Source organism: Trachypithecus francoisi, unplaced genomic scaffold (genome assembly GCF_009764315.1).
Source record: "Trachypithecus francoisi isolate TF-2019V2 unplaced genomic scaffold, Tfra_2.0 Lachesis_group8, whole genome shotgun sequence".
In the NCBI taxonomy this organism is placed as follows: domain Eukaryota; kingdom Metazoa; phylum Chordata; class Mammalia; order Primates; family Cercopithecidae; genus Trachypithecus; species Trachypithecus francoisi.
In genome coordinates this window covers 475953-500858 of record NW_022681473.1, presented here as the reverse complement: position 1 = coordinate 500858, position 24906 = coordinate 475953, and the positions used below count along the sequence as shown (strand labels likewise).

General features: G+C 52.3%; 1 protein-coding gene across 1 annotated transcript in view; it reads left to right on the top strand.

Moving 5' to 3' along the window:
* Nucleotides 1-24906, top strand: part of DEAF1 (DEAF1 transcription factor) — a 50756-nt gene that overhangs the window by 12578 nt on the left and 13272 nt on the right. The window contains exons 7-11 of the mRNA XM_033203987.1: nucleotides 4693-4819; nucleotides 5938-6066; nucleotides 6631-6759; nucleotides 11890-12137; nucleotides 23274-23363. Of these exons, the coding sequence (XP_033059878.1) occupies nucleotides 4693-4819; nucleotides 5938-6066; nucleotides 6631-6759; nucleotides 11890-12137; nucleotides 23274-23363 (723 nt within the window). The remainder of the gene's footprint in view (nucleotides 1-4692; nucleotides 4820-5937; nucleotides 6067-6630; nucleotides 6760-11889; nucleotides 12138-23273; nucleotides 23364-24906) is intronic.

The following is a 24906-nucleotide window of genomic DNA, read 5'->3' as shown; positions in this document are numbered from 1 at the left end:
TGTTGAGATTACAGGCGTGAGCCACTGCACCTCAAAAAAAAAAAAAAAAAAAAAAAAACCATGGAGAGACCTACCATGTTCTTGGGGTGAAACAGTAAACGTCCTAGAATTGTCTAGTTCATCTATAGATTTCATGTGATTCTAGTGGAAAAAACAATTTTGTGAATGTAAAATAATTTTGAAGTTGATTTGGAAAAGCCAGTAGGTGAGACTCTTAGAGATGCTGGAGGAGTAAAGGAGCCGGGAGGAGGTGTCGGTCCCCTTTGGGCTATGAGGAGGCGTCGGTCCCATTGGCAGTCGAGCCTGCGGGTAGATCATTTGCAGGGGCTCCAACGCTGAAGTACTTCAATGTCAGTCTAGGAAGTCATGAACAGGGTCTGTCTGCGGAAGGTACTGGAAAAAATGCTAAAGAAAGAGACCAGAGAAGATTGAAATACATCAGCAGCCATCCTGTGTTCGTGGATTAGAAGATTCAATACGGCCGGGCGCGGCGGCTCACGCCTGTCATCCCAGCACATCGGCCGGGCGCGGCGGCTCACGCCTGTCATCCCAGCACTTTGGGAGGCCGAGACGGGCGGATCACGAGGTCAGGAGATCGAGACCATCCTGGCTAACATGGTGAAACCCCGTCTCTACGAAAAATACAAAAAACTAGCCGGGCGAGGTGGCGGCGCCTGTAGTCCCAGCTACTTGGGAGGCTGAGGCAGGAGAATGGCGTGAACCCGGGAGGCGGAGCTTGCAGTGAGCCGAGATTGCGCCACTGCACTCCAGCCTGGGCGACAGAGCGAGACTCCGCCTCAAAAAAAAAAAAAAAAAAAGAAGACTCAATATAGTAAAGATGTGACTTTTTCTCAAGTTGGTTCATAGGTTTAACACAATTACTATCAAAATCCCCGTGGGATTCTTTTTAGATGCAGACAAGCTGATTCTAAAATTTATATAGAAAGATAAAGGAAATTTAAAAAGCCAAAACAGTTTTTTTTTTTTTTTTTTTGAGACGGAGTCTCGCTCTGTCGCCCGGACTGGAGTGCAGTGGCCGGATCTCAGCTCACTGCAAGCTCCGCCTCCCGGGTTCCCGCCATTCTCCTGCCTCAGCTTCCCGAGTAGCTGGGACTACAGGCGCCGCCACCTCGCCCGGCTAGTTTTTTGTATTTTATTTTTAGTAGAGACGGGGTTTCACAGTGTTAGCCAGGATGGTCTCGATCTCCTGACCTCGTGATCCGCCCGTCTCGGCCTCCCAAAGTGCTGGGATTACAGGCTTGAGCCACCGCGCCCGGCCGCCAAAACAGTTTTGAAATAAACATTTAAATGGTTGGAATCACATTGCGGGGTCTTAAGACTTACTAGCTCGTGACAGTAATCAAGACAGTGTGACATTGGCAGAAGCAGAGACCCCCAAAATCTGGGTCAGACTAGAGTGTCGTAGACTCCAGCAAATGGCCTTGGAGCGACTGGACGTTCATCGGCAGAGACAAAGGATGACCTGAACTTCACACTTGGTACAAAAATGAATTCAAAATGGGTCACAGATCTAAAGTAAAAGGTAAAACTATAACATTTTTAGGAGAAAGCACATTGGAAAATCTTCCTGACCTAGAGTTAGAACTAGGATTTCTAAGATTGGACTTTATCACATTTTAAAACTTTTGGCTTCCACTTGGGGAATGGTGGTGTGATAAGCTCAGTGGACCAACTCTCCAGAGAAATAACTAGTGAAAACTGTGAAAAAATAACCCCTTAAGGTCTCCGGAAATTGTCCTAGGTGCATATAGCAAACAAAGAAACATCCAAGAAAATGTCCTGAGTCTTGGAAAGAGCAGTGAGGATTGTGACATTTAAGCTAGGACCAGCTCCTTCCCTCCCTTTCTGCCCCCAACTCCCTATGGAGGAGGCTCCATTCGGGGTGGTTGTGACCAAGAAAACAGGGTTCCCACTCCTTGCAGCTCCCGGTCAAGGGATGTGGTATCTCACTGGGAGGGGCAGGCCACTAGCGGTTCTCAACCCCTTCAGCTCCAATTTGCAGTAGATTCCTGGGAAGTGTGACTGAAAATCTCTTCAGTCCGCCGCACTCAGAGGGCAGAGGCGTTACTCAGACATGGGAGGCCAAGCACAGGGAGGCCCCAATTTCCCTCAACCCAGATTGCCCATAGGGTGGAGCGTCCATGCGGTGAGAGGCTGCCACCCGCCCCACCACAGAGCCCGGCTGATGCAACAGAGTCCCTCTGATAGACTCAGGCACTGTTCCCGCCTCCAGGTCTGGAGTAGGGGCTCCGACATTCAGCCCCAAAGAGAGAGAGGCTGTAAGAACAGAGAGTTCCAAAGCCCTTCCCAAAGGAACTGACTTGATTTGAAACAGTATGGGGATGTTCAAGCCTAAAAGTGCCCTGGAAAACAATGGACATTTTGGTGGTAAGCAGTTAAGAGGAGGCCAGCAGTTCCGTTAGAGCAAGAAACTAAACTAGGTCAGCAGGCTTACCAGAGAGGCGAGGAAAGCCACAGCTAAGAACCCACCTGGGAAACAAGCCTTCAAGATCTAACCTCTTGGTAAAGAAGCCCTCATTTAATTGGCTCAGACAGTGGAGTGCTGTGTGCCCCAGGGCATTGTTGGGAGTAATGGAGCAGGCGGCTGGCAGTTAGCTGATTCTGACACTTGACTAAACCAACAGCTTAACAGAGATGAGGGGGAGAGACGGCCAAAATCCCCACCACCAGAGGTGACTGCACCCCCAGGGCTGAGCCCTCAGAGGAACGGCGGCCGAGGCCACCCCAGGAGAACAGTTTCAGTTAAACAGTCCAGCCCCATCCCTGAATAATAAACAAGCAGACAGCAGCAAGGAGCTGGGGGAAAGGAGAACAGCTTTCCACTGTCGCTACAGTGTATCACCTGTGTGTCTGATTCTTAACAAAAGAGTCTAAGACATGCAAAGAACCGTGAACCATACACAGGAGGAGAGCAACAGAAATAACCTGGAGAGGCCGGGATATTGGGTTTAACAGGCAAAAGCTTTAAAACAGCCATCCTCAGTATGTTCAGAGGACTAAAGAAAACCACAGCTAGAGACTGCATGGAAGGTCTGAAGACACTGACTCCTCACTGGAGAATGTCAATGAAGAGATAGAAATTATTTAAAAAAAAAAAAAATCGATTGGGCGCGGTGGCTCTCTCGCCTGTAATCCCAGCACTTGGGGAGGCAGAGGCAGGCGGATCATGAGGTCAGGAGATTGAGACCATCCTGGCTAACATGGTGAAACCCCGTCTCTACTAAAAATGCAAAAAATTAGCTGGGCGTGGTGGCGGTGCCTGTAGTCCCAGCTGCTTGGGAGGCTGAGGCAGGAGAATGGCGTGAACCCGGGATGCAGAGCTTGCAGTGAGCCTAGATCGCGCCACTGCACTCCAACCTGGGTAACAGCGTGAGATTCTGCCTTTAAAAAAAAAAAAAAAAAAAAAGTCAAATGGAAATTGTAGAATTCGAAAGAAGAATAACTAAATGAAAAATTCACTAGAGTTTCAACAGGTTTGAACTGACAGAAGAGATGTTCTGAGCATGTGTCCAGCAGCCTTGTGTGGTGCTGGGCTTGCGAGGGTCTCAGGTCGGAGGCGGGAGTGTCCCAGGCCCAGCTCCGTGAGGGTTTGGCCTCTTCCATGGGGAGATCTTTGGTGACTTTTACCATTTTCTTTAATTGATCCCATGCCTCCTCCTGTCTGGTGCGGTGCTGCTGAAGCTATGCCCTTGTGCTGCCAACTTTCTCCTCTGTGGCTTCTTCTCATTCCTCCCTTGCTTGGCGCTGGCTCCCATCTATTTTCTGTCTTTTAGGAATTCCTGACCTTTTTTTTTCTTTTTTTGAGACGGATTCTCGCTCTGTCCCCCAGGCTGGAGTGCAGTGGCGTGATCTCTGCTCACTGCAAGCCCTGCCTCCTAGGCACGCCCTTCTCCTGCCTCAGCCTCCCAGTAGCTGGGACTATAGGCACCCACCACCACGCCCGGCTAATTTTTTGTATTTTTGGTAGAGACGGGGTTTCACCATGTTAGCCAGGATGGTCTCAATCTCCTGACCTCGTGATCCACCCACCTAAGCCTCCCAAAGTGCTGGGATTACAGGCTTGAGCCGCTACGCCCGGCCCTGAATTCCTGACCTTTAATCTGTCGATGACACTTTGTTATTTTGCTGCACTAGTATTCCTATGTTCTTTTTTAAAGTATCCTTTCTGTCATGTTAAGGGATTTTTGGCCTAAAGAGGTGGGATTTTGGCCGGGCACGGTGGCTCACACCTGTAATCCCAGCACTTTGAGAGGCTGAGGGTGGCAGATCACCTGAGGTCGGGAGTTTGAGATCAGCCTGACCAACATGGAGAAACCCCATCTCTACTAAAAATACCAAAATTAGCCGGGCATGATGGTGCATGCCTGTAATCCCAGCTACTCAGGAGGCTGAGGCAGGAGAATCATTTGAACCCAGGAGGCGGAGGTTGCAGTGAGCCGAGATCACACCGCTGCACTCCAGCGTGGGCAACTAGAGTGAAACTCCATCTAAAAAAAAAAAAAAGAGGTGGGATTTTTAGGGGCGCTTACCATCTTAATGTGGTCTCACCATGTGACTCACACACCCCGTGGTGCCCCCACGTAAGGAGTTGCAAGCGCAGCATAGCTTTTGCACACACCAACGCGGTGGCCTGTCTCCTTTCTCCCCCAGAGTGGCCCAGTCAGGCTTTTTGTGCCTTACAAAAGGCGCAAGAAGGAGAACGAGCTGCCCACAACTCCCGTGAAGAAGGACTCCCCCAAGAACATCACGTTGCTTCCGGCCACCGCGGCCACCACCTGTGAGTCTGAGAAAACGTGGCTCTGGTTCACTGAGGGGACCTGAGTGCATCGCCTTCTCTCGTCACCTCTCCCACGGCCACGTGGGATTCTCATTTCTAAAGCACATCGCGTGGCCGGAGGGATGTCGACGCCTTCATGCTCCTTTGCAGTGCGTCCCCCAGGTGGGAAGGGCTGTCTCAGTGCCCAGCTCTGTCTTGCTTCCCTGGGATCTGGGCGCTGTCGGCCTCGTCCCGGGCTGTTTCCCAGTGTCAGTGAGCACAGCCGAGTGCCCAGCACACGCTCGGGGGACGTTTCCTGACAAGGGTGTCCTTGGTGAGGGATTCTCAGTGTGCTGGATGAGGGCTGCACAGAACTCTGTGGCCGGGCTGGAGGGCAGCATCAGGATCCAGGCTCACTGCAGCCTTGACCTCTTAGTCTCAGGCACTCCTCCCACTTCAGACTCCCAAGTAGCTGGGACCACAGGCACGTGCCACCATGCCCAGCTAATGTTTTTATTTTTTTGTACAGACAGGATTTAAACGGGGAGAGGTAGCAATAGGAGAAAATGTCTTTGTAACAGGCTTTTGTTAACTAATGTAAGTCTGGGTTTTTGCTTTTATAGAGCAAGGTCTTTCTAAAACACCCTGTCGGCTCCTTCTCGAGGCCCTGGGTGGTGGGTGCGGGAAGAGTCCCACAGCAGCAGAGTCTCAAGATCTGTCGCCAGGATTTTTTTTTGAGCTGGAGAGGCAGCCTTGCTGTGGGACATGGCTGCTTTTTACCTTCAGCTTGGATTAAAGACTTTTTCTTAATATGAGCCACAAAGTATTTAAAAATCATTGGAAGTTTTATTTTATGTTTGTTTTCTGGCTGGGCAGCACGTTTCCATGCTGGGGAACACAGTTTAAACAGTGAACAATTGGTGGTGGCAAGTTGCCATCCTGGCCATCCTGGTTTTCTCCTCTGAGGTCTTCTCCAAGGTCTGGGATTTCCCGCGTGTCCTTCACATGGAAGGGTACGGTTACCATTGCCTGCACTTCAGCCCAGGCCCCCTCAAGGATTGGTGCCTGAGGGTGGCACAGGACCTGTGTGCCATGGGTGCCATTGCCTGGCCGCGTGAAATGTGCTTCTGCCTTTCCAGTCACCGTGACCCCTTCGGGACAGATCACGACCTCAGGGGCACTGACCTTTGACCGGGCATCCACAGTAGAGGCCACTGCTGTCATATCCGAGAGTCCGGCCCAGGGTGACGTCTTCGCAGGAGCCACAGGTGAGCTGCTCCAGTGCCTGCCTGACATGTCCTCAGCATATCCTTGACCATGACATCACATCCCCAGTGCCATATTGGGCTTCGTAGGCTGCTGGGTACCTCGAGAGGGGCCTAAACCAGGCGTTTGTTGGTGGGGACGGCGTGTGAGCCACGTCAGTTGGGCGGTGCAGTGTGGGTGGGGTTGGCGTGTGGCAGTGGGTTACTTGTGACAGACGCCAGGGCTGGCAAAGCTGAAAATACTCTGTCTGCCAGCTTCTGCTTCTGACTACAGTTGTGCAACAGAAGTGCAGCCTAGCCGGATGTGTGCTGGAGAATATTCTAGTAGCCATACTGAGGAAAATAAAGGAAAGAGCTACAACTGATTTTTATAATCTATTTTATTTTAACTGATATAGCCCCAATCCTATGTCAACAATTCAGGCTTGCCACCTTTCAGGGACTCAGTGGCCGCGTGTGGCCATAAGCTACTATGTGTACTGAATGGCGCAGCCTTAGAGTGTGATATTTAGGGTCTGCTGTGCGGACATTCGTCCCGAGGTTCCCTGTCCCTTTTCTCGCCAACAGTCCAAGAGGCCAGCGTGCAGCCCCCATGCAGGGCCAGCCATCCTGAGCCTCACTACCCCGGCTATCAGGACAGCTGCCAGATCGCACCGTTTCCAGAAGCTGCGTTGCCAACGTCACATCCCAAAATAGGTAGGTTTGAAAGAATTCACATGTACAGGTTATCATCCTCAGAACTGCTTCCTATGAAAGAATTTCTAGGTGAAATGGGATTCGTTTTGGTTTGTTTTGTTGTTGTTATTGATGCATTAGATCAGTGGCTGGCAAAGTGTGGCCTACTGCCTATGTTTGTAAATAAAGTTTTATTGACACACAGCCACTTCCATTCATGTGTGTGCTGTGGAAGCTGCTTTTGGTACAACAGCAGGGCACACCCCTAGAAACCAATTGGCCTGTGAAGCCTGAAGTTCTTTCTGGTGAGTTTGCTGTTATCCTCTTGAAGGTAGACACCCCCAGTGGCAGGTCTTGGTCTCCCCAGTGCTGGCATGGGCATTCGGTGTCTGGTGAAAGAAAGAAAAACCAAGATTGGTATCACATGTGGCCTAAATCTTTTTTTTTTTTTCTGAAGCGGAGTCTCGCTCTGTCGCCCAGGCTGGAGTGCAGTGGCCGGATCTCAGCGCACTGCAAACTCCACCTCCCAGGTTCACGCCATTCTCCTGCCTCAGCCTCCTGAGTAGCTGGGACTACAGGCGCCCACCACCTCGCCCGGCTAGTTTTTTGTATTTTTTTAGTAGAGACGGGGTTTCACTGTGTTAGCCAGGATGGTCTCGATCTCCTGACCTCGTGATCTGCCCGTCTCGGCCTCCCAAAGTGCTGGGATTACAGGCTTGAGCCACCGCGCCCGGCCTGGCCTAAATCTTTAAAATGATGATACACTGTAAACACATTCTAACTTTGATTTTTCATTTAACTGCACTTTTTTTTGAGATGGAGTCTCGCTCTATTGCCCAGGCTGGGGTGCCGTGGTGCAATCTTGGCTCACTGCAACCTCCGCCTGGTTCAAGCCATTCTCCTGCCTCAGCCTCCCAAGTGGCTGGGATTATAGGCATGCACCAGCACACCTGGCTAATTTTTGTATTTTTAGTAGAGACGGGGTTTCACCGTGTTGGTCAGGCTAATTTTGAACTTCTGACCTCAAGTGATCCATCTGCCTCACCCTCCCAAAGTGCTGGGATTACAGGTGTGAGCCACCACATACAGCCAAGATTTCTGTATAATTATACTTTCTTTTTTTTTGAGACGGAGTTTCACTCCGTCGCCCAGGCTGGAGTGCAGTGGCATGATCTCGGCTCACTGCAGCTTCTGCCTGCCAGGTTCAAGCAATTCTCCTGCCTCAGCCTCCCAAGTAGCTGGGACTACAGGCGTGCACCACCATGCCCGGCTAATTTTTTTTTTTTTTTTTTGTAGTTTTAGTAGAGGCGGGGTTTCACCATGCTGGTCAGGATGGTCTCAAATTCCTAACCTCGTGATCCGTTCGTCTCGGCCTCCCAAAGTGCTAGGATTACAGGCATGAGCCTCCGTGCCTGGCCATCGTTATACTTTTTTAAGGCATTATACTTTTTTAAATGATCAATATATGATTTATTGAACCCTCCCCTGCTGGTGGCAAATGCATGTTTTCCATTTTTCACTATCACAGACAGTGCAAGAAACTTGTTCATGAAAAACTTACCGTATCATTTTCATTTGCTTGTTTCATTATTCTCTCTTTCACCTATCTAAACTCTTTCCGTCTTTAAAGCTTACCTCAGGGCTGGGCATGGTGGCTCACCCCCTTTTTTTTTTTTTTTTTTGAGACGGAGTCTTGCTCTGTCGCCCAGGTTGGAGTGCAGTGGCCGGATCTCAGCTCACTGCAAGCTCTGCCTCCCAGGTTTACGCCATTCTCCTGCCTCAGCCTCCCGAGTAGCTGGGACTACAGGCGCCCACCACCTCGCCCGGCTAGTTTTTTGTGTTTTTTAGTAGATATGAGGTTTCACCGTGTTAGCCAGGATGGTCTCGATCTCCTGACCTCGTGATCCGCCCGTCTCGGCCTCCCAAAGTGCTGGGATTACAGGCCTGAGCCACCGCGCCCGGCCCCCCCCTTTTTTTTAGATGGAGTCTTGCTCTATTGCCCAGTCTGGAGTGCAGACTACAAGCGCGCACCACCATGCCCGGCTAATTTTTGTATTTTTTGTAGAGATGGAATTTCACCATGTTGGCCGGGATGGTCTTCATCTCTTGACCTCATCATCTGCCCGCTTCGGCCTCCAAAAGTGCTTGGATTACAGACGTGTAATCCCAATTACAGGGGTGATTAAATCACCCATTTAATCCCAGCACTTTAGGAGACCGAGGCCAGGAGTTTGAGACCAGCCTGGAAGTATTTATACAAAGAAATGAGCAAATGCTTGAAATCAGGGCTTTTTCTCCAGGAGGGCTGGGGGTTCGCATCAACCGCTCACCCCTGGTGCAAGGTGTGCATGTGGCTCCTGGATCTCTGTCCCTGGGTGCCTCTGGTGGGCAGAAGTCGGAAACGTTCTCCTGTGCACATGTGCACGTTTGTGCTCCAGGTCTGTGTGTGTTGCAAGCCGTGAGTTTGCCCCAGTGTCTCTAATTCCAGTGCAGAACCTCAGGGTTTGTTCTAGTTCCTTTCCTTTCCCACTTTGTAACTTCCTTCTCCAATTGCAAGAAACCCCACTGGGCGGCGGCTCATGCGGGTAATCCCAGCACTTGGGGAGGCCGAAGTGGGCAGACCACCTGAGGTCAGGAGTTCGAGACCAACCTGACCAACGTGGACAAAGCCCATCTCTACTAAAAATACAAAATGAGCCAGGCCTGGTGGCAGATGGCTGTAATCCCAGCTACTCGGGAGGCCGAGACAGGAGAATCAATCACTTGAGACCCGGGAGGCGGAGGTTGTGGTGAGCCGAGATGGCGCCATTGCACTCCAGCCTGGGCAACAAAAGCTGAACTCCATCTCAAAAGAAAAAAAGGAGAGAGAAAAGAAAAGAAACCCATCTACCATTGTCTTTAATAAACCCCCTATGTGTGACTGCAGGCGCCCAGGAAGACTTTCCAGGTAAGTGGAATTGAAAGCAGGGGTTCTTTTGTCAGCCTGACTCTGTAGAAGATTTAGCCTGGGGCCGGGCGCGGTGGCTCACGCCTGTAATCCCAGCACTTTGGGAGCCCTTGGATCACCTGAGGTCAGGAGACCCGCCTGGCCAACATGGTGAAACCCCATCTCTACTAGAAATATAAAAACTAGCCGGCCGTGGTAGTGGATGCCTGTAATCCCAGCTACTCGGGAGGCTGAAGCAGGTGAATCGCTTGAACCCGGGAGGCAGGGAGCCAAGATGACACTACTGCCCTCCAACTTGGGCAACAGAGCGAGACTCTGATTTAGCTGCTTCCCTCCCCGGTCATTGTCCTCAGCGCTGATTCCGTGAACGTTTCCAGGTCCAGCAGCCACATTCGATGAGTTTTACAACGTGGAGCTGGGTGGGTGGAGCGGGAAGGGATGAGACATCTTCCTGCCTCTTTTGCGCACTGGGGGGATGTCAGGTGCTGGGGGGATGTCAGGTGCTGGGGGGATGTCAGGTGCTGGGGGGATGTCAGGTGCTGGGGGGATGTCAGGTGCTGGGGGGTGTCAGGTGCTGGGGGGTGTCAGGTGCTGGGGGGTATCAGGTGCTCGGTGGGCCTGTCAGGCGCTGGGGGTGTCAGGTGCTGTGGGGCTGTCAGGTGCTGGGGGTGTCAGGTGCTGTGGGGCTGTCAGGTGCTGGGGTGTGTCAGGTGCTAGGGGGCTGTCAGGTGCTGGGGGGGTCAGGTGCTAGGTGGGACTGTCAGGTGTTGGGGGTGTCAGGTGCTGGGGGGTGTCAGGTGCTGGGGGTGATCAGGTGCTGGGGGTGGTCAGGTGTTGGGGGTGTCAGGTGCTGGGGGGTGTCAGGTGCTGGGGGTGGTCAGGTGCTGGGGGTGGTCAGGTGTTGGGGGTGTCAGGTGCTGGGGGGTGTCAGGTGCTGGGGGTGGTCAGGTGCTGGGGGTGGTCAGGTGTTGGGTGGGACTGTCAGTGCTGGGGGGTGTCAGGTGCTAGGGGGCTGTCAGGTGTTGGGGGTGTCAGGTACTGGGGGGTGTCAGGTGTTGGGTGGACTGTCAGGTGTTGGGGGTGTCAGGTGCTGGGGGGTGTCAGGTGTTGGGGGTGTCAGGTGCTGGGGAGATGTCACTGGGCAGTGATTTGTTGTTTGTTGGTCAGTTTTTTACCTGACTTCCCAACATTGTGTGAGAGTTTTATTTTTTGAGGTGGAGTCTCACTCTGTCACCCAGGCTATAGTACAGTGGCATGATCTCGGCTCACCGCAACCTCCGCCTCCCGGGTTCAAATGATTCTCATGCCTCAGCCTCCCAGGTAGCTGGGATTATAGACACTTTCACGCCTAGCTAATTTTTGTATTTTTTGGTGGAGATCGGGTTTCACCATGTTGATCAGGCTGGCCTCGAACTCCTGACCTGAAGGGATCTGCCCACCTCAGCCTCCCAAAGTGCTGGGATTACAGGTGTGAGCCACCATGCCTGGTATTTTTTCTTTTTGAGACAGGGTCTCATTAGGTCACCAAGGCCAAAGGACGGTGGTGCAGTCATGGTTCTCTGTAGCCTCGACCACCTGGGCTCAAACCATCCTCCCGCCTCAGCTTCCTAAGTAACTGGGATCACAGGTGAATGCCACCATACCTAGCTAGTTGTTTTTGTTTTTGATTTTTGTTTTGTAGAGACAAGGTCTTGCTATGTTGCCCAGGCTGGTCTTGAACTCCTAGGCTCAAGTGATCCTCCCACCTCAGCCTCCCAAAGTGTAGGGATTACAGGCATGAGCCACTGCGCTGAGTGATTAGAATTTTTTTTTTTAATTTTATTTATTTATTTATTTTTTTGAGACAGAGTCTCCTTCTGTCGCCCAAGCTAGAGTGCAGTGTCGCAATCTCGACTCACTGCAAGCTCTGCCTCCCGGCTTCACACCTTTCTCCTGCCTCAGCCTCCCGAGTAGCTGGGACTACAGGTGCCCGCCACCACGCCTGTCTAATTTTTTGCATTTTTTTTTAGCAGAGACTGGGTTTCACTGTGTTAGCCAGGGTGGTCTCAATCTCCTGACCTCATGATCGGCCTGCCTTGGCTTCCCAAAGTGCTGGGATGACAGGCGTGAGCCACCGCACCCAGCTGAGAATTTTTAACGGAGGCCATTTTGAAGCTAGGAAATTGATTCATTTCTTGGTTTATTTTGCTTTCCAAATGCTCTAGTGTTGACATCCCTGCCTGCGCTTGCTGTCCCACCCCCGACTCCCACCAAAGCGGCACCTCCCGCGTTGGTCAATGGGCTGGAGCTGTCAGAGCCGCGGAGCTGGCTGTACCTGGAGGAGATGGTCAACTCCTTGCTCACCACCGCGCAGCAGCTGAAGACGCTGTTTGAGCAAGCCAAACATGCCAGCACCTACCGAGAAGCTGCCGCAAACCAAGCCAAGATCCACGCTGACGCAGAGCGGAAGGAGGTAACCTTGGAATAAATGGGTAGACACGACCTGTGCTGAGTCCCCCAGGCCACCCTGGCGCCTGTGCCCAGCCGTGTAAGACCCACCTCGGCCCACAAGGCCCCTGCCCCACCTTTCTGGAAAAGGGAACTGTGGAGAGTCATTTACAAATGAAGCTTTTCCTATAGAAAAGTGACAGCTATTAGTGTCAAGGTGGTTTTGGTTTTGTAAAGAAGGTTTCCTTGTTTCGGAAAGGGAAACGATTTTATGCACATCAGCCATTCTGAATACTCAGCTTTTCTAGACGTTATTCATACTTCAGGTTGTCTTCCCCTAGTGAAATGTGCTTATATTTTATGACATTTGGAGAACATCATCTGTTGAGTCTCTGAGTATCAGTGACTGGGAGGGCGAATGCTCAGCGCCTTCCTGGTGCCGCGCTCCCTCCATCTGCTGTTACAAAGCCCTGCCAGCTTCTGGCACGTTCTTCAGAAGGCGGCTCCTGTGCGTGGTGGGAGGCTCCCAGGCGTCGTGCCTGTGTTTTCTGCAGCTTCCTCTTACTGCAGCACAAGCAAAAGGTCACTTAGGCCCCTTTGACCTCTTTTCATATGAAGTCTCTACTTCGTATGAACCCTTTACTTAGATGGAAGACTTTTAGGTAATGTGAAGGTTTGGGTGGGTGACATGAATAGAGTAGAGAGAAATTACTAGAGCCCGAGTGAGCTGGAGAGAGGATTTCACTTTGTCACCCAGGCTGGAGTACAGAGATGTGACCTCGGCTCACTGCAGCCTCAAGTTCCCAAGCTCAAGCAGTCCTCCCGCCTCAGCCCCCCCAGGTAGCTGGGACTATGGGCATGTGCCACCATGCTTGGCTGATTTTTGTATTTTTTGTGGAGAGAGGGTCTCGCTGTGCTGCCAGGCTGATCTCCAACTCCTGAGCTCAAGCCATGCGCCCACCTCAGCCTCTCAAAGTGCTGGGAGTACAGGCGTGAACCACTGTGCCCGGCCAAAATGTTTCGTTAATTAATTAGCTGGATCACTGGATCCCAGGGGAGAGAGGCTGCAGTGCACCGTGATCACGCCACTGTGCTCCAGCCTCGGCAACAGAAGGAGACCCTGTCTCAAAAAATCAAAAAGATGTGTTTTATGATCATGTATATATTCTTTGTGGTGAGTATTACATATACCCTTGAAAAGAGTTTTATTCAGTCATTGGTTTTCGTTTTCTGTAACGTCAAGGTGGTTCATAGTGTGGTTCAAATCTTGTTTTTCTTCAACCTAAAGATGCACTTTTAGCATTTCTTTTCATATCAGCCTGTTGGCCTTGAATTCTGTTTTTATCTGTAATGTCCCTCTTTCACCTTTATTTTTGAGGGACATTTTTTTTTTTTTTTGAGACGGAGTCTCGCTCTGTCGCCCAGGCTGGAGTGCAGTGGCCGGATCTCAGCTCCCTGCAAGCTCCGCCTCCCGGGTTTACGCCATTCTCCTGCCTCAGCCTCCCGAGTAGCTGGGACTACAGGCGCCCGCCACCTCGCCCGGCTAGTTTTTGTATTTTTAGTAGAGACGGGGTTTCACTGTGTTAGCCAGGATGGTCTCGGTCTCCTGACCTCGTGATCCGCCCGTCTCGGCCTCCCAAAGTGCTGGGATTACAGGCTTGAGCCACCGCGCCTGGCCGAGGGACATTTTTGAGTGAAGTGGAATTCTGGGTTGTCACTTACATACATACGTATATATATATATATATTTTTCTTTTTTTTAAAATTGTTTTTAGACAAGTCTCACTCTTGTTTTCCAGGTTGGAGTGCAGTGGCGCAATCTTGGCTCACTGCAACCTCCGCTTCCCGGGTTCAAGCAATTCCCCTGCCTCAGCCTCCTGAGTAGCTGGGACTATAGGTGTGCGCCACCACACCCAGCTAATGTTTGTATTTTTGGTAGAGACGGGGTTTTGCCATATTGCTCAGGCTGGTTTGAACTCCTGGGTTCAAGTGATCCACCCGCCTGGGCCTCCCAAAGTGCTGGGATTACAGGCATGAGCTAACACACTGGCCTATTTATTTATTTATTTATTATTTTTTGAGACAGAGTCTTGCTCTGTCACCAGGCTGGAGTGTAGTGGCCCCATCTCAGCTCACTGCAACCTCCAGCTCCTGGGTTCAAGTGATTCTCCTGCCTCAGCCTCCTGAGTAGCTGGGATCACAGGCACACACCCCCATGCCCAGCTAATTTTTTGTATTTTTTTTTTTTATCAGAGACGGGGTTTTGCCACGTTGGCCAGACCGGTCTTGAACTCCTGACTGACCTCGGGTGTTTCACCCACCTCGGCCTCCCAAAGTGCTGGGATTACCGGCGTGAGCCGCCGTGCCTGGTCTCAGGATAGACTTCTTTCGGCTAATTTTTCCCTTCACCGTGGTTCCTGTTATCCCTTCTTCACACGTCTAGTACTTCCTGATTGTCTGTTGGAATTTTAGTTGATATACTGTTAATATGGTGGAGTTTATATGGTAAAGACTCTGAATTCTGTTGGATTCTGTTGTCTTCCCCTGAAGAGTGTGGGCTTTGTTCTCGCAGCCTGAATGCCCGCCGATCACCCTGCAGAGGCTCAGTGTTTATGCTGTTAGGGCAGGTCTGACTGGGTTTGCTTCTTCCTGACACATCCCGAGTCTTGGATCTGCGAAGGTGTGGTTTTTCTGGATGTTCCTGGGAAGCCTGTGGTGTTTTTAAGCCTCTAACTTGTGAAGGTTGAAACTCCAGACTCTCAGGTGGTGAGCAGCAGCCGCCGTCTCAACTCAGTGTTCTCCGTCTTCCAGCCGTCTGTTTCTGCTGGGCCCCTGGTGTCTTCCCCACACACTGCGTCAGCAGCTCAGGGTCAGACAAGTACGTGGGGAGCATTTATGTGCTGGATGGGGATGTCTTCTCTCTGTGCCTACTTCTTTCTGGGGTTTCTCCCCTCATTTTCCAGGCACTTTGTCAGCTCTGGCCAGGGTGACTGCAGCCTCCTACCACTTTGTGGCCACCCACCTCTGGTGGCCTGGAGCGGCCTCTGGGAGAAGCCATCCGGGCTCCATCTCCTTGCTGCGTCACCTGTCCCTGCTGCGTCACCTGTCCCTGCTGCATCACCTGTCCCTGCTACATCACCTGTCCCTGCTGCGTCACCTGTCCCTGCTGCGTCACCTGTCCCTGCTGCGTCACCTGGCTGCCTCTCTCCCCTTCCCATTTGGCAGTCAGAGTGTCTGATGCTGCTGGATCAGCTGGGTCCCCGCCCTGAAAGGCTGGGCTTTGAATTTTATTTGTAATTTTATGTACTTTTGTGAAAGAAATGTGACATGAAATCCCTTTTCCTTAAAATCCCATTTGGTAGACGGCTAAGCCTTTTAAAAAGTTAGAAAGGGCAGCCCCTTTCTCGGCTGGAAGCAGCTGTTGCAGTGAACATCCCATGCTTCTGAAAATGTCAGGAGTTAGAAATGTCAGGAAGTGTTAGAAGCATTGTGTGCTCTTTCTCTCAAGCTGTGTATCGGACGTGTCATTTGTAAAGCCATTAGTTGAATTGCTGAGTCAGGACTTAGAGGGACCAAGTGTGACGCCCTGTCTTCTCTCTTCCTCCTCTCAGTGCCATGGCTTGGGGTGGACGCTGCTTCACACTCCTGCATGGTGGCCCAGACACAGTGGATTTCATTTTCTTTTCTTTTGTTTTCTTTTTTCTGGTGGCTACAAAAGTGAACTATTTTTTTTTTTTTTCCTCTTTTTCTTGAGACAGAGTTTCACTCTTGTTGCCCAGGCTGGAGTACAATGGCATGATCTCAGCCCACTGCAACCTCCACCTCCTGGGTTCAAGCGATTCTTCTGCCTCAGCCTCCTGAGTAGCTGGGATTACAGGCACGTGCCACCATGCCTGGATGATTTTGTATTTTTACTAGAGATGGGATTTCTTCATGTTGGTCAGCTGGTCTCGAACTCCCAACCTCACGTGATCCGCCCGCCTCAGCTTCCCAAAGTGCTGGGCTTATAAGGCGTGAGCGACTGCACCCAGCCCTGTTTTGTCCCTTTTCTTGAGACATCTTAAATAAATGGACTTGCAACTTCGGGAAGCCATGCTAGCAGACAGGCCCACAGTGCTTCCTGTGATGCGGCCATCTCCTAGAGTCCAGCAGACCAGACCTTTGCAAGAAAAACCACTGAGGAGATGGAGGAGGAAAGGTCAAAAGCCTGATATTCACTTCAGAGGCGTCTTTTTTTTTTTTTTTTTTTTGATGAGTCTTGCTCTGTCACCCAGGCTGGAGTGCAGTGGCAGGATCTCAGCTCACTGCAGGCTCCACCTCCCGGGTTCAAGCCATTCTCTGCCTTAGTCTCCCAGGTGGTTGGAATTACAGGTGCGCACCAGCACACCTGGCTAATTTTTGTTTTTAGTAGAGATGGGGTTTCGCCATATTGGCCAGGCTGGTTTTGAACTTCTGACCTCAAGTGATCCACCCTCCTTGGCCTCCCAAAGTGCTGGGATGACAGACGTAAGCCACCATGCCCAGTTAAGTTTTATGTTTTTTATAGAGACAGGATCTCGCTATGTTGCCTAGGCTGGTCCTGAACACCTGGTCTCAAGAAATTCGCCCAGTCAGCTTCCCGGAGTCTGGGACTCTAGGCATGAGCCCCTGCTCTTGGCCCCCAGGCCAGTAGTGAAGAACAAGATACCATCCCTTTCAGAGCATCAGGATGGCGGTTGTGCTCAGGGAGGCTGGGAACAGGCATCGTGCCCTCTGGGGGTGCGGCAGGCTCACTTGACTGGAAGAGATTTTCATGGTGCCGCTGCCCCCTGCTGTCCTGCTGACGACTCTGCTCTCCTGCTGACCCCTCTGCTGCCCTGCTGACCCCCCTGCTCTCCTGCTGACCCCTCTGCTGCCCTGCTGACCCCTCTGCTGCCTGCTGACCCCTCTGCTGCCTACTGACCCTTCTGCTGCCTACTGACCCCTCTGCTGCCCTGCTGACCCCCCTGCTCTCCTGCTGACCCCTCTGCTGCCTGCTGACCCCTCTGCTGCCTGCTGACAGCCCTGCTGCCTGCTGACCCCTCTGCTCTCCTGCTGACCCCTCTGCTGCCTACTGACACCTCTGCTCTCCTGCTGACCCCTCTGCTCTCCTGCTGACCCCTCTGCTCTCCTGCTGACCCCTCTGCTGCCTACTGACCCCTCTGCTGCCCTGCTGACCCCCCTGCTCTCCTGCTGACCCCTCTGCTGCCTACTGACACCTCTGCTCTCCTGCTGACCCCTCTGCTCTCCTGCTGACCCCTCTGCTGCCTGCTGACACCTCTGCTCTCCTGCTGACCCCTCTGCTGCCTGCTGACAGCCCTGCTGCCCTGCTGAGGGCTGACCTGGTGAACAGTCACGGGCTCTTGCAGACGTGGTTGCCCGTGCCCATGCCGTGTGCATGCAGCCATTCTAGCAAAGGTGATGGTCACTTGGACCATTGTGGTGACATCATGGCTACAGCACCCAGGCCGGAGCAAGGCCGCTGGGGTCTGGTGAGATGATGGCTCTGAATCAGACGTGGAGATTCTGTTGAGATCAGCCCCACAGGCCTCTTACAAGAGCTCGGTGGTGAGGCCCATCCTACAAGGACTACTGTGTCCCTTCAGCCTGCAGCGACAGCAGCACAGAGCAGCCTCCAGGAGCCTGGGGGTGCGGACTGGGACGGGCGGGAGTTGGAAGTCGGCGAGGGGAGGAAGGTGGTTGCATGTTGGCCTCCTCCTGCCCTGTAGGAAGGTCTGAATGGTTCCCCCCAACAGTAGGATGAAAGTGAGTTTCCGTTCCCTGATCCCATGCCACTGCAGAATGGAAGGAAGGCTTTATGCCAGGGTGTCCAATCTTTTCTCTTCCCTGGGCCACACTGGAAGAAGAGGAATTGTCTTGGGCCACACATTAAAAATCTCATCTTGTTTTTGTTTTTTCTTTTTATGAGACGGAGTCTTGCTCTGTTGCCCAGGCTGGAGTGCGGTGACGTGATCTCAACTCACCACACACAACCGCTGCCTCCCGGGTTCAAGTGATTCTCTTGCCTCAGCCTCTCGAGTAGCTGGCATTACAGGTGCGCACCACTGCGCCAGGCTAGTTTTTTTATTTTTCTTAGTAGAGACAGGGTTTTGGCATGTTGGCCAGGCTGGTCTTGAACATCTGACCTTGTGATCCACCCGCCTTGGCATCTCAAAGTGCTGGGATTACAGGCATGAGCCACCGTGCCCGGCCCAAAATGTTTTAAGAAAGTTTATGAATTTGTGTTGGGACTCATGCAAAGCCATCCTGGGCTGCATGCAGCCCACCAGCCGTGGGTTGGACAAGCTTGTTTTGTGCCACTAAATAGTTATTTGTAATTAGTGCTGGAAAGTCAAGGTTTGACAGACGGACAGCACTGTCTCTGAATGGAAAGGTCTATGCGTGGGGATGAGGAAGCCTTACTCATGAGCACCCATCACAGAGCCCCTGTGCCTCCAGCAGTGGGAGGGCAGGCCTGACGCTGCCACTTCGACATTTTATCTGGAATGTTTTTTTTTTTTTTGAGATGGAATTTCGCGCTCGTTGCCCAGACTGAAATGTGATGGCACAATCTCAGCTCACTGCAACCTGTGCCTCCCAGGTTCAGGCTGCCTCAGCCTCACAAGTAGCTGGGGTTATAGGCACTTGCCACCATGCCTGGCTAAGTTTTGTATTTTTAGTAGACGCGGGGTTTCACCATGTTGGCCAGGCTGGTGTTGAACCCCTGACCTCAGGTGATCCGCCTGCCTTGGCCTCCCAAAGTGCTGGGATTACAGGCATGAGCCTCTGTACCTGGCCTTTTATCTGGAATTAAAAAAAAAAAAATCAAATGTAGCCCAGCTGAAGCTATTAAGGAGATTGTTGCCAGTTTTAACCATGGGAAATCTGCATTCGTGTGTATGTAATGAGCTCTGCAGAGATTCAGCAAGGCAGAAGAGCAGATGCCCTTGGCTGTCAAGGGCACAGTGTCCAGTGGAAGCCAGCCGAGGGCTGCAGGTCTTGGACTCACTGTCGTGGCCCCAACTTGTTGGCCGTGCTGCCCTGAGCCCAAACCCCATTCCTCCAGCCTGTCCCTGTTTCTAATAGCTCTCTCTCAGGCTTTCTTCAGTCTCCCTAACTTCCTTTTAAAGTGTTAAATATAGCACAGCACAGAAGTGTATGAAAGGGAGAAGAATATGTAAGTTGGACAGTAAATAACAATGTCATTGACTCCTAGGGAGCTCAGAAATAGGTCTGTGCTGTGCTCGGATGGTGCCTCCGTGCCTGGGGATCTGGAAGGGTGGAGCCAGACCCCAGAGCAGCTGCTTCCCCGTGGGCGTCTCCCGACACAGTAAGGCCGCCGGTGCCACAGGCAGCGCCGAGAGGGGCTTGTGTTTGGGTGACATTTCCCTGAAGTCCAGACATGGGGGTTTTGTAAAGGAGGGCTTTTGCCTGCCTTGTTCTGTGGTGTCAACCTGACATTGATGTGAGCCAGATCGGCCTGGCCAGACCCAAGGCAGCTCTCAGTCACCTGTTCTGCATCAAAGGTCAGATTCCAAAGCCAGACCCATGTCCTGCCGTGGCCGAGTGAGCGAGGGTTGCTGGTGTCTTTGGGATACTTGGGAGCAGCCCGCCATCCCCATGTCCCCAGGGAACTCTTCGGAGCACGGCTGACAGCGTGGAAGCCCCCAGAAACGCAGCCTTGGAGTCTCCCCGAGGGAGCTGGGGGTGTGGTGAGACGGGAGGGGCGGCCAGGTGCCTGGGACAGGGTGAAGCGGCACTGGCGGGGCAGGCTGGGAAAAGCACAGAGGTGGCTTCGCATTCCCACCTCAGCGGGACCCAGCCTGACCAGCAGGATGAGGTCTGTGGGCTTCCGGGGGCGGGGTGGGGCAGGTTGTAAATTTGATTTTGCCCGATGCTTCCTCAGAGATCTGTATCATGGTCACTTCATAGAAACGGCAAACTGTCCCAGCTCAAAAAGATGCTATTAGACTAATCCTTTGATCTCCTTAGCGTGCGGCTCAGCTTTCAGATCGATCTGCTTGATTTTATGAGGTTTTCTCTTATTTCTGTTGCTTGCTCAAGGGAGAGTAATCCAGTCTGATTTACATTTCTCTTACTTTTTTTTTTTTTAAAGAGAGCAAGGCCTGGGTGCCAGGTGGGTCCGGTGCTGCTGGGATGTTGTCACTTGGAGGCCCTCAGCTGCAGAGCAGGGACGAGGGTGTCACCTGTGTGTATGAACGTCTCCGCAGCCGTTTCTGTATCTGTGAAGAGAACATGAGTTCATGCTACTGCCTCTGACTCTAATTCAGACCCCAAAGCTCCTTCTAACCTTCCTAAAACGTTATTTTATTTTATTTTTTTTAAAGTTGTGCAAAGGGCATACTGCGAAAGGGCTGAGCGGTCGAAAGTCCCAGCTGAGGCCAAAGAGGTGCCCGCGAGGCAACAGGACAGGCTTTCCGTTCAGTTCAGGGGTGCTGTCCTCCAGGAACTATGCTGGGGGGCAAGTACAGGACGTCCTGGTGTGTGGGGCACAGGGACTGCTGGACACGGAGCCTCGTGCCCTTCTCAGCGTGGGGGCACGCCGACCATGCTCCCGCCAGCCTCCCACCCCACCTGAGCTATGTCTCTGAGGGGCTGGACCAGGGTCCTTCCTGACCCGGCCATCCACAGAGCAACCCAGGATGTTCATAAAGCCTGCAGAAGCTGTGTTCTTCTTCGAGAAACTTCTGTGTGGTGACAGACTTTTTAAGAAATATTTTGTCATTTAAAGTAGAGGCACAGGCCAGGTGTGGTAGCTCATGCCTGTAATCCCAGCACTTTGGGAGGCCAACTCAGCTGGATCATTTGAGGTCAGGAGTTCGAGACCAGCCTGACCAATATGGTGAAATCCCATATGTACTAAAAATACAAAAATATTAGCTGGGCGTGGTGGTGCGTGCCTGTAGTCCCAGCTGTGGGGAGGCTGAGGCACAAGGATCGCTTCAACCCAGGAGGCGGAGGTTGCAGTGAGCCGAGATCGCGCCACTGCACTCCAACCTGGGCAACAGAGTGAGACTCTATCTCAAAAATAAATAAATAAATAAATAAATAAATAAATAAAAGGCAGGGTGCAGTGACTCAAGCCTGTAATCCCAGCACTTTGGGAGGCCGAGGCAGATGGATCATGAGGTCAAGAGATCGAGACCATCCTGGTCAACATGGTGAAACCCCGTCTCTACTAAAAACAAAAAGATAGCCAGATGTGGTGGCAGGTGCCTGTAGTCCCAGCTACTCGGGAGGTTGAGGCAGGAGAATCACTTGAACCCGGGAGGCAGAGGTTGCAGTGAGCCAAGATCATGCCACTGCACTCCAGCCTGGCAACAGAGTGAGACTCCATCTCAAAAAAAATAAAAATAAAAATAAATAAATAAAGTAGAGGCAGGGGACGACCTAAATTCGTACCAAAATGCCTCTTGTTTTCTGAAGTGAGTGACTGAATGTTGGAGCTCTGAATGTCTCACAACTGGAAAAATGCTAAAGCTCACGTTTGCGAAGAAGGGAGCAAGCATCAGAACAGACCCTCAGAGCAGGTCTGCCCGCAGGAACCGCAGGAACGGCGAGGCCGCGCTGGGGTCGCTTCCAGAGCTGTTCGCAGACGCTGCCACTCACCCACTGGCCATGGCCCCTCCCACAGTGCCTGCGGATGATCTGGGCGCGTAGCCGGCCTGCGGGTCCCTGCGCCAAGGCCTCTCCTAGGCCCGGTGGCCTTCTCCCTCTCCGAGAGCATTGACGGCGGAACTCACAACTGTCAAGCACCTTAGTCATGCCACAAACGTTAATCATTGACAGCATGTTGATCTATGCGCTGATTAGAAAGAAAAGCTCCAATAATGTAATTCCAGGAGAAAGTACACAAACCTCTGGTGTCACCTTTCTTTTTTTTTTTTTTTTGAGATGGAGTCTCGCTCTGTCGCCCAGGCTGGAGTGCAGTGGCGCAGTCTCGGCTCACTGTAAGCTCTGCCTCCCGGGTTCAAGGGATTCTCCTGCCTCAGCCTGAGTAGCTGGGACTACAGGCGCCCGCCACCACGCCCGGCTTATTTTTTGTATTTTTAGTGGAGACGGGGTTTCACCGTGTTAGTCAGGACGGTCTCGATCTCCTGGTCTCGTGATCTGCCTGCCTCGGCCTCCCAAAGTGCTAGGATTACAGGTGTGAGCCACTGCGCCCGGCCGCATGTCATCTTTTCAATCCACCACAGAAACCGGCTTGGGTGTGGGGTGGGGATGTCGGCTGTGGTGTCGCCACGGCAGTTTGGGACACACGTCTGCCACGGTGCATCCAGGCTGGCGCCACCCAGGCTACCTGCTCAGGAGTGTTGGGAGTGGTGGACTCCTGAGTTTGATTTTCTGTGCTGGCCTGGCTGGAGTGAAGCTCCTTGGAGTTTGGAGAAAGATTTCCATGCTGATTTCCCTTTTTTTTTTTTTTTTTTGAGACGATGTCTCACTCTGTCGCCCAGGCTGGAGTGGAGTGCAGTGGCACGGTCTCGGGGTTTCACCATGTTAGCCAGGATAGTCTCCATCTCCTGACTTCGTGATCTGCCCACCTCAGCCTTCCAAACTGCTAGGATTACAGGTGTGAGCCACCACGTCCGGCCCTGATTTTCCTTTTTTTTCTTTTTTTTGAGATGGGAGTCTCACTCTGTTGCCCAGGCCGGAGTGCAGTAGTGCAATCTCGATGCCCTGAAACCTCTGCCTCCCAGGTGCAAGTGATTCTCCCACCTCAGCCTCCCAAGTAGCTGGGATTACAGGCGGCCACCACCACACCCAGCTAATTTTTGTGTTTTTAGTAGAGACGGGGTTTCGCAATGTTGGCTGTGCTGAACTCCTGACCTCAGGTGATCCGCCCGCCTCGGCCGCCCAAAGTCCTGGGATTACAGGTGTGAGCCACTGCTCCCGGGCCATGCTGATCTTCCAGTGAATGAGTGTAGGGGGCAAACTGCACTGAGGCCAGGAAAGAGCTGATTCTGGAGGTGACGAGAACGTTCTGAGCAGCACTGGGGCAGAGGCGCAGTCAGGAGTCCAATGGGGAGACCTCGGGGCCTCCCGCCTGCACCTGCCTCTGTCCCCGGTGTCTCAGGCCCTCTGCAGCCATGTCACTGACTGACCTCTTGTGTCCTTCTTGCAGCAGTCCTGCGTTAACTGCGGCCGGGAGGCTATGAGTGAGTGTACCGGCTGCCACAAGGTCAACTACTGCTCCACCTTCTGCCAGCGCAAGGTAGGCCTCACCCACACCGCGCTCAGTGCCCCTGCCTCCTCCCTCACTGTGAAGACCCCTGGGTGGCCCTCCCTCCCCATGTGCTCCTGGTGCCTCGGACCTCGCCTGACTCCCCTCCCTGTCCCTCCCTCTGGGAATCCGGGGCTGCTGCTTGGCTCCACGAAGACCCTGCAGGAGGCTCGCATGAGCCATGGCCAGGTAGTGCTCTCATGGGAGGCCCCACCCGTGGTGGCCAGAAACCCTGAGGGTTGCTGGTCAGTGCTTCCCAGCCATCCACACCCCTGCAGAGCCACACGAGAGAGACTGTCCACAGTTCCTCTGTTTCTGTTATTCAGCCCTCTGCTCCACAAAAATTCAAGAGAACTTTTGTAGGCTAGAAATGGAAGTTCGGGCCGGGCGCGGTGGCTCAAGCCTGTAATCCCAGCACTTTGGGAGGCCGAGACGGGCGGATCACGAGGTCAGGAGATCGAGACCATCCTGGCTAAACCAGTGAAACCCCCGTCTCTACTAAAAAAATACAAAAAACTAGCCGGGCAAGGTGGCGGGCACCTGTAGTACCAGCTACTTGGGAGGCCGAGGCAGGAGAATGGCGTAAACCCGGGAGGTGGAGCTTGCAGTGAGCTGAGATCCGGCCACTGCACTCCAGCCTGGGCAACAGAGCGAGACTCCGTCTCAAAAAAAAAAAAAAGAAATGGTAGTTCAGCATTGTATAACTTTTTCTACCATAATCAGAGTACTTGGGAGCATTTAGTCACTCTAATTTTTTTTTTTTTTTTTTTTTTTTGAGACAGAGTCTCATTCTATTGCCCAGGCTGGAGTGCGGTGGTGCAGTCTCGGCTCACTACAACCTCTGCCTCCCGGGTTCAAGCGATCCTCTTGCCTCAGCCTCCCTAGTAGCTGGGATTACAACCACTACCACACCCAGCTAACTTCTGTATTTTTAATAGAGACGGATGGGGTTTCACCATGTTGGCCCGGGCTGGTCTCAAACTCCTGACCTCAGGTGATCTGTCCACCTTGGCCTCCCAAAGTGCTGGGATTTAGAGGCATAAACTGCTGTGCCCTGCAGCTTTACTAATCTTTTTGGTGTTTGTTTTTTCTTCTCATATTTATGAGAGATGCTGGTCTGTATTTTGTCCTGCTACGTCTTTGTCTCATTTTGGTATCAGAGCAACACTGGCCTTCAAAGCAGCTGGGAAGTGCGCCCTTCTGCGTTCCTTGTCCATTTTCTTTTTGAGACAGTTTTGCTCTGTAGACCAGGCTGGAGTGCCATGGCACAATCTCGGCTCACTGCAACCTCCGCCTCCTGGGTTCAAGTGATTCTTCTACCTCAACCTCCCGAGTAGCTGGGATTACAGGCTTGCACCTCCACCCTTGGGTAATTTTTATGTTTTTAGTAGAGACAGGGTTTTACCATGTTGCCCAGGCTGGTCTCAAACTTCTGGCCTCAAGTGATCTGCCTGCCTCAGCCTCCCAAATTGCTGGGATTACGAGTGCGAGCCACGGCACCTGGCCTGTGTTTGGTTTTTATTCAGTTTGAATA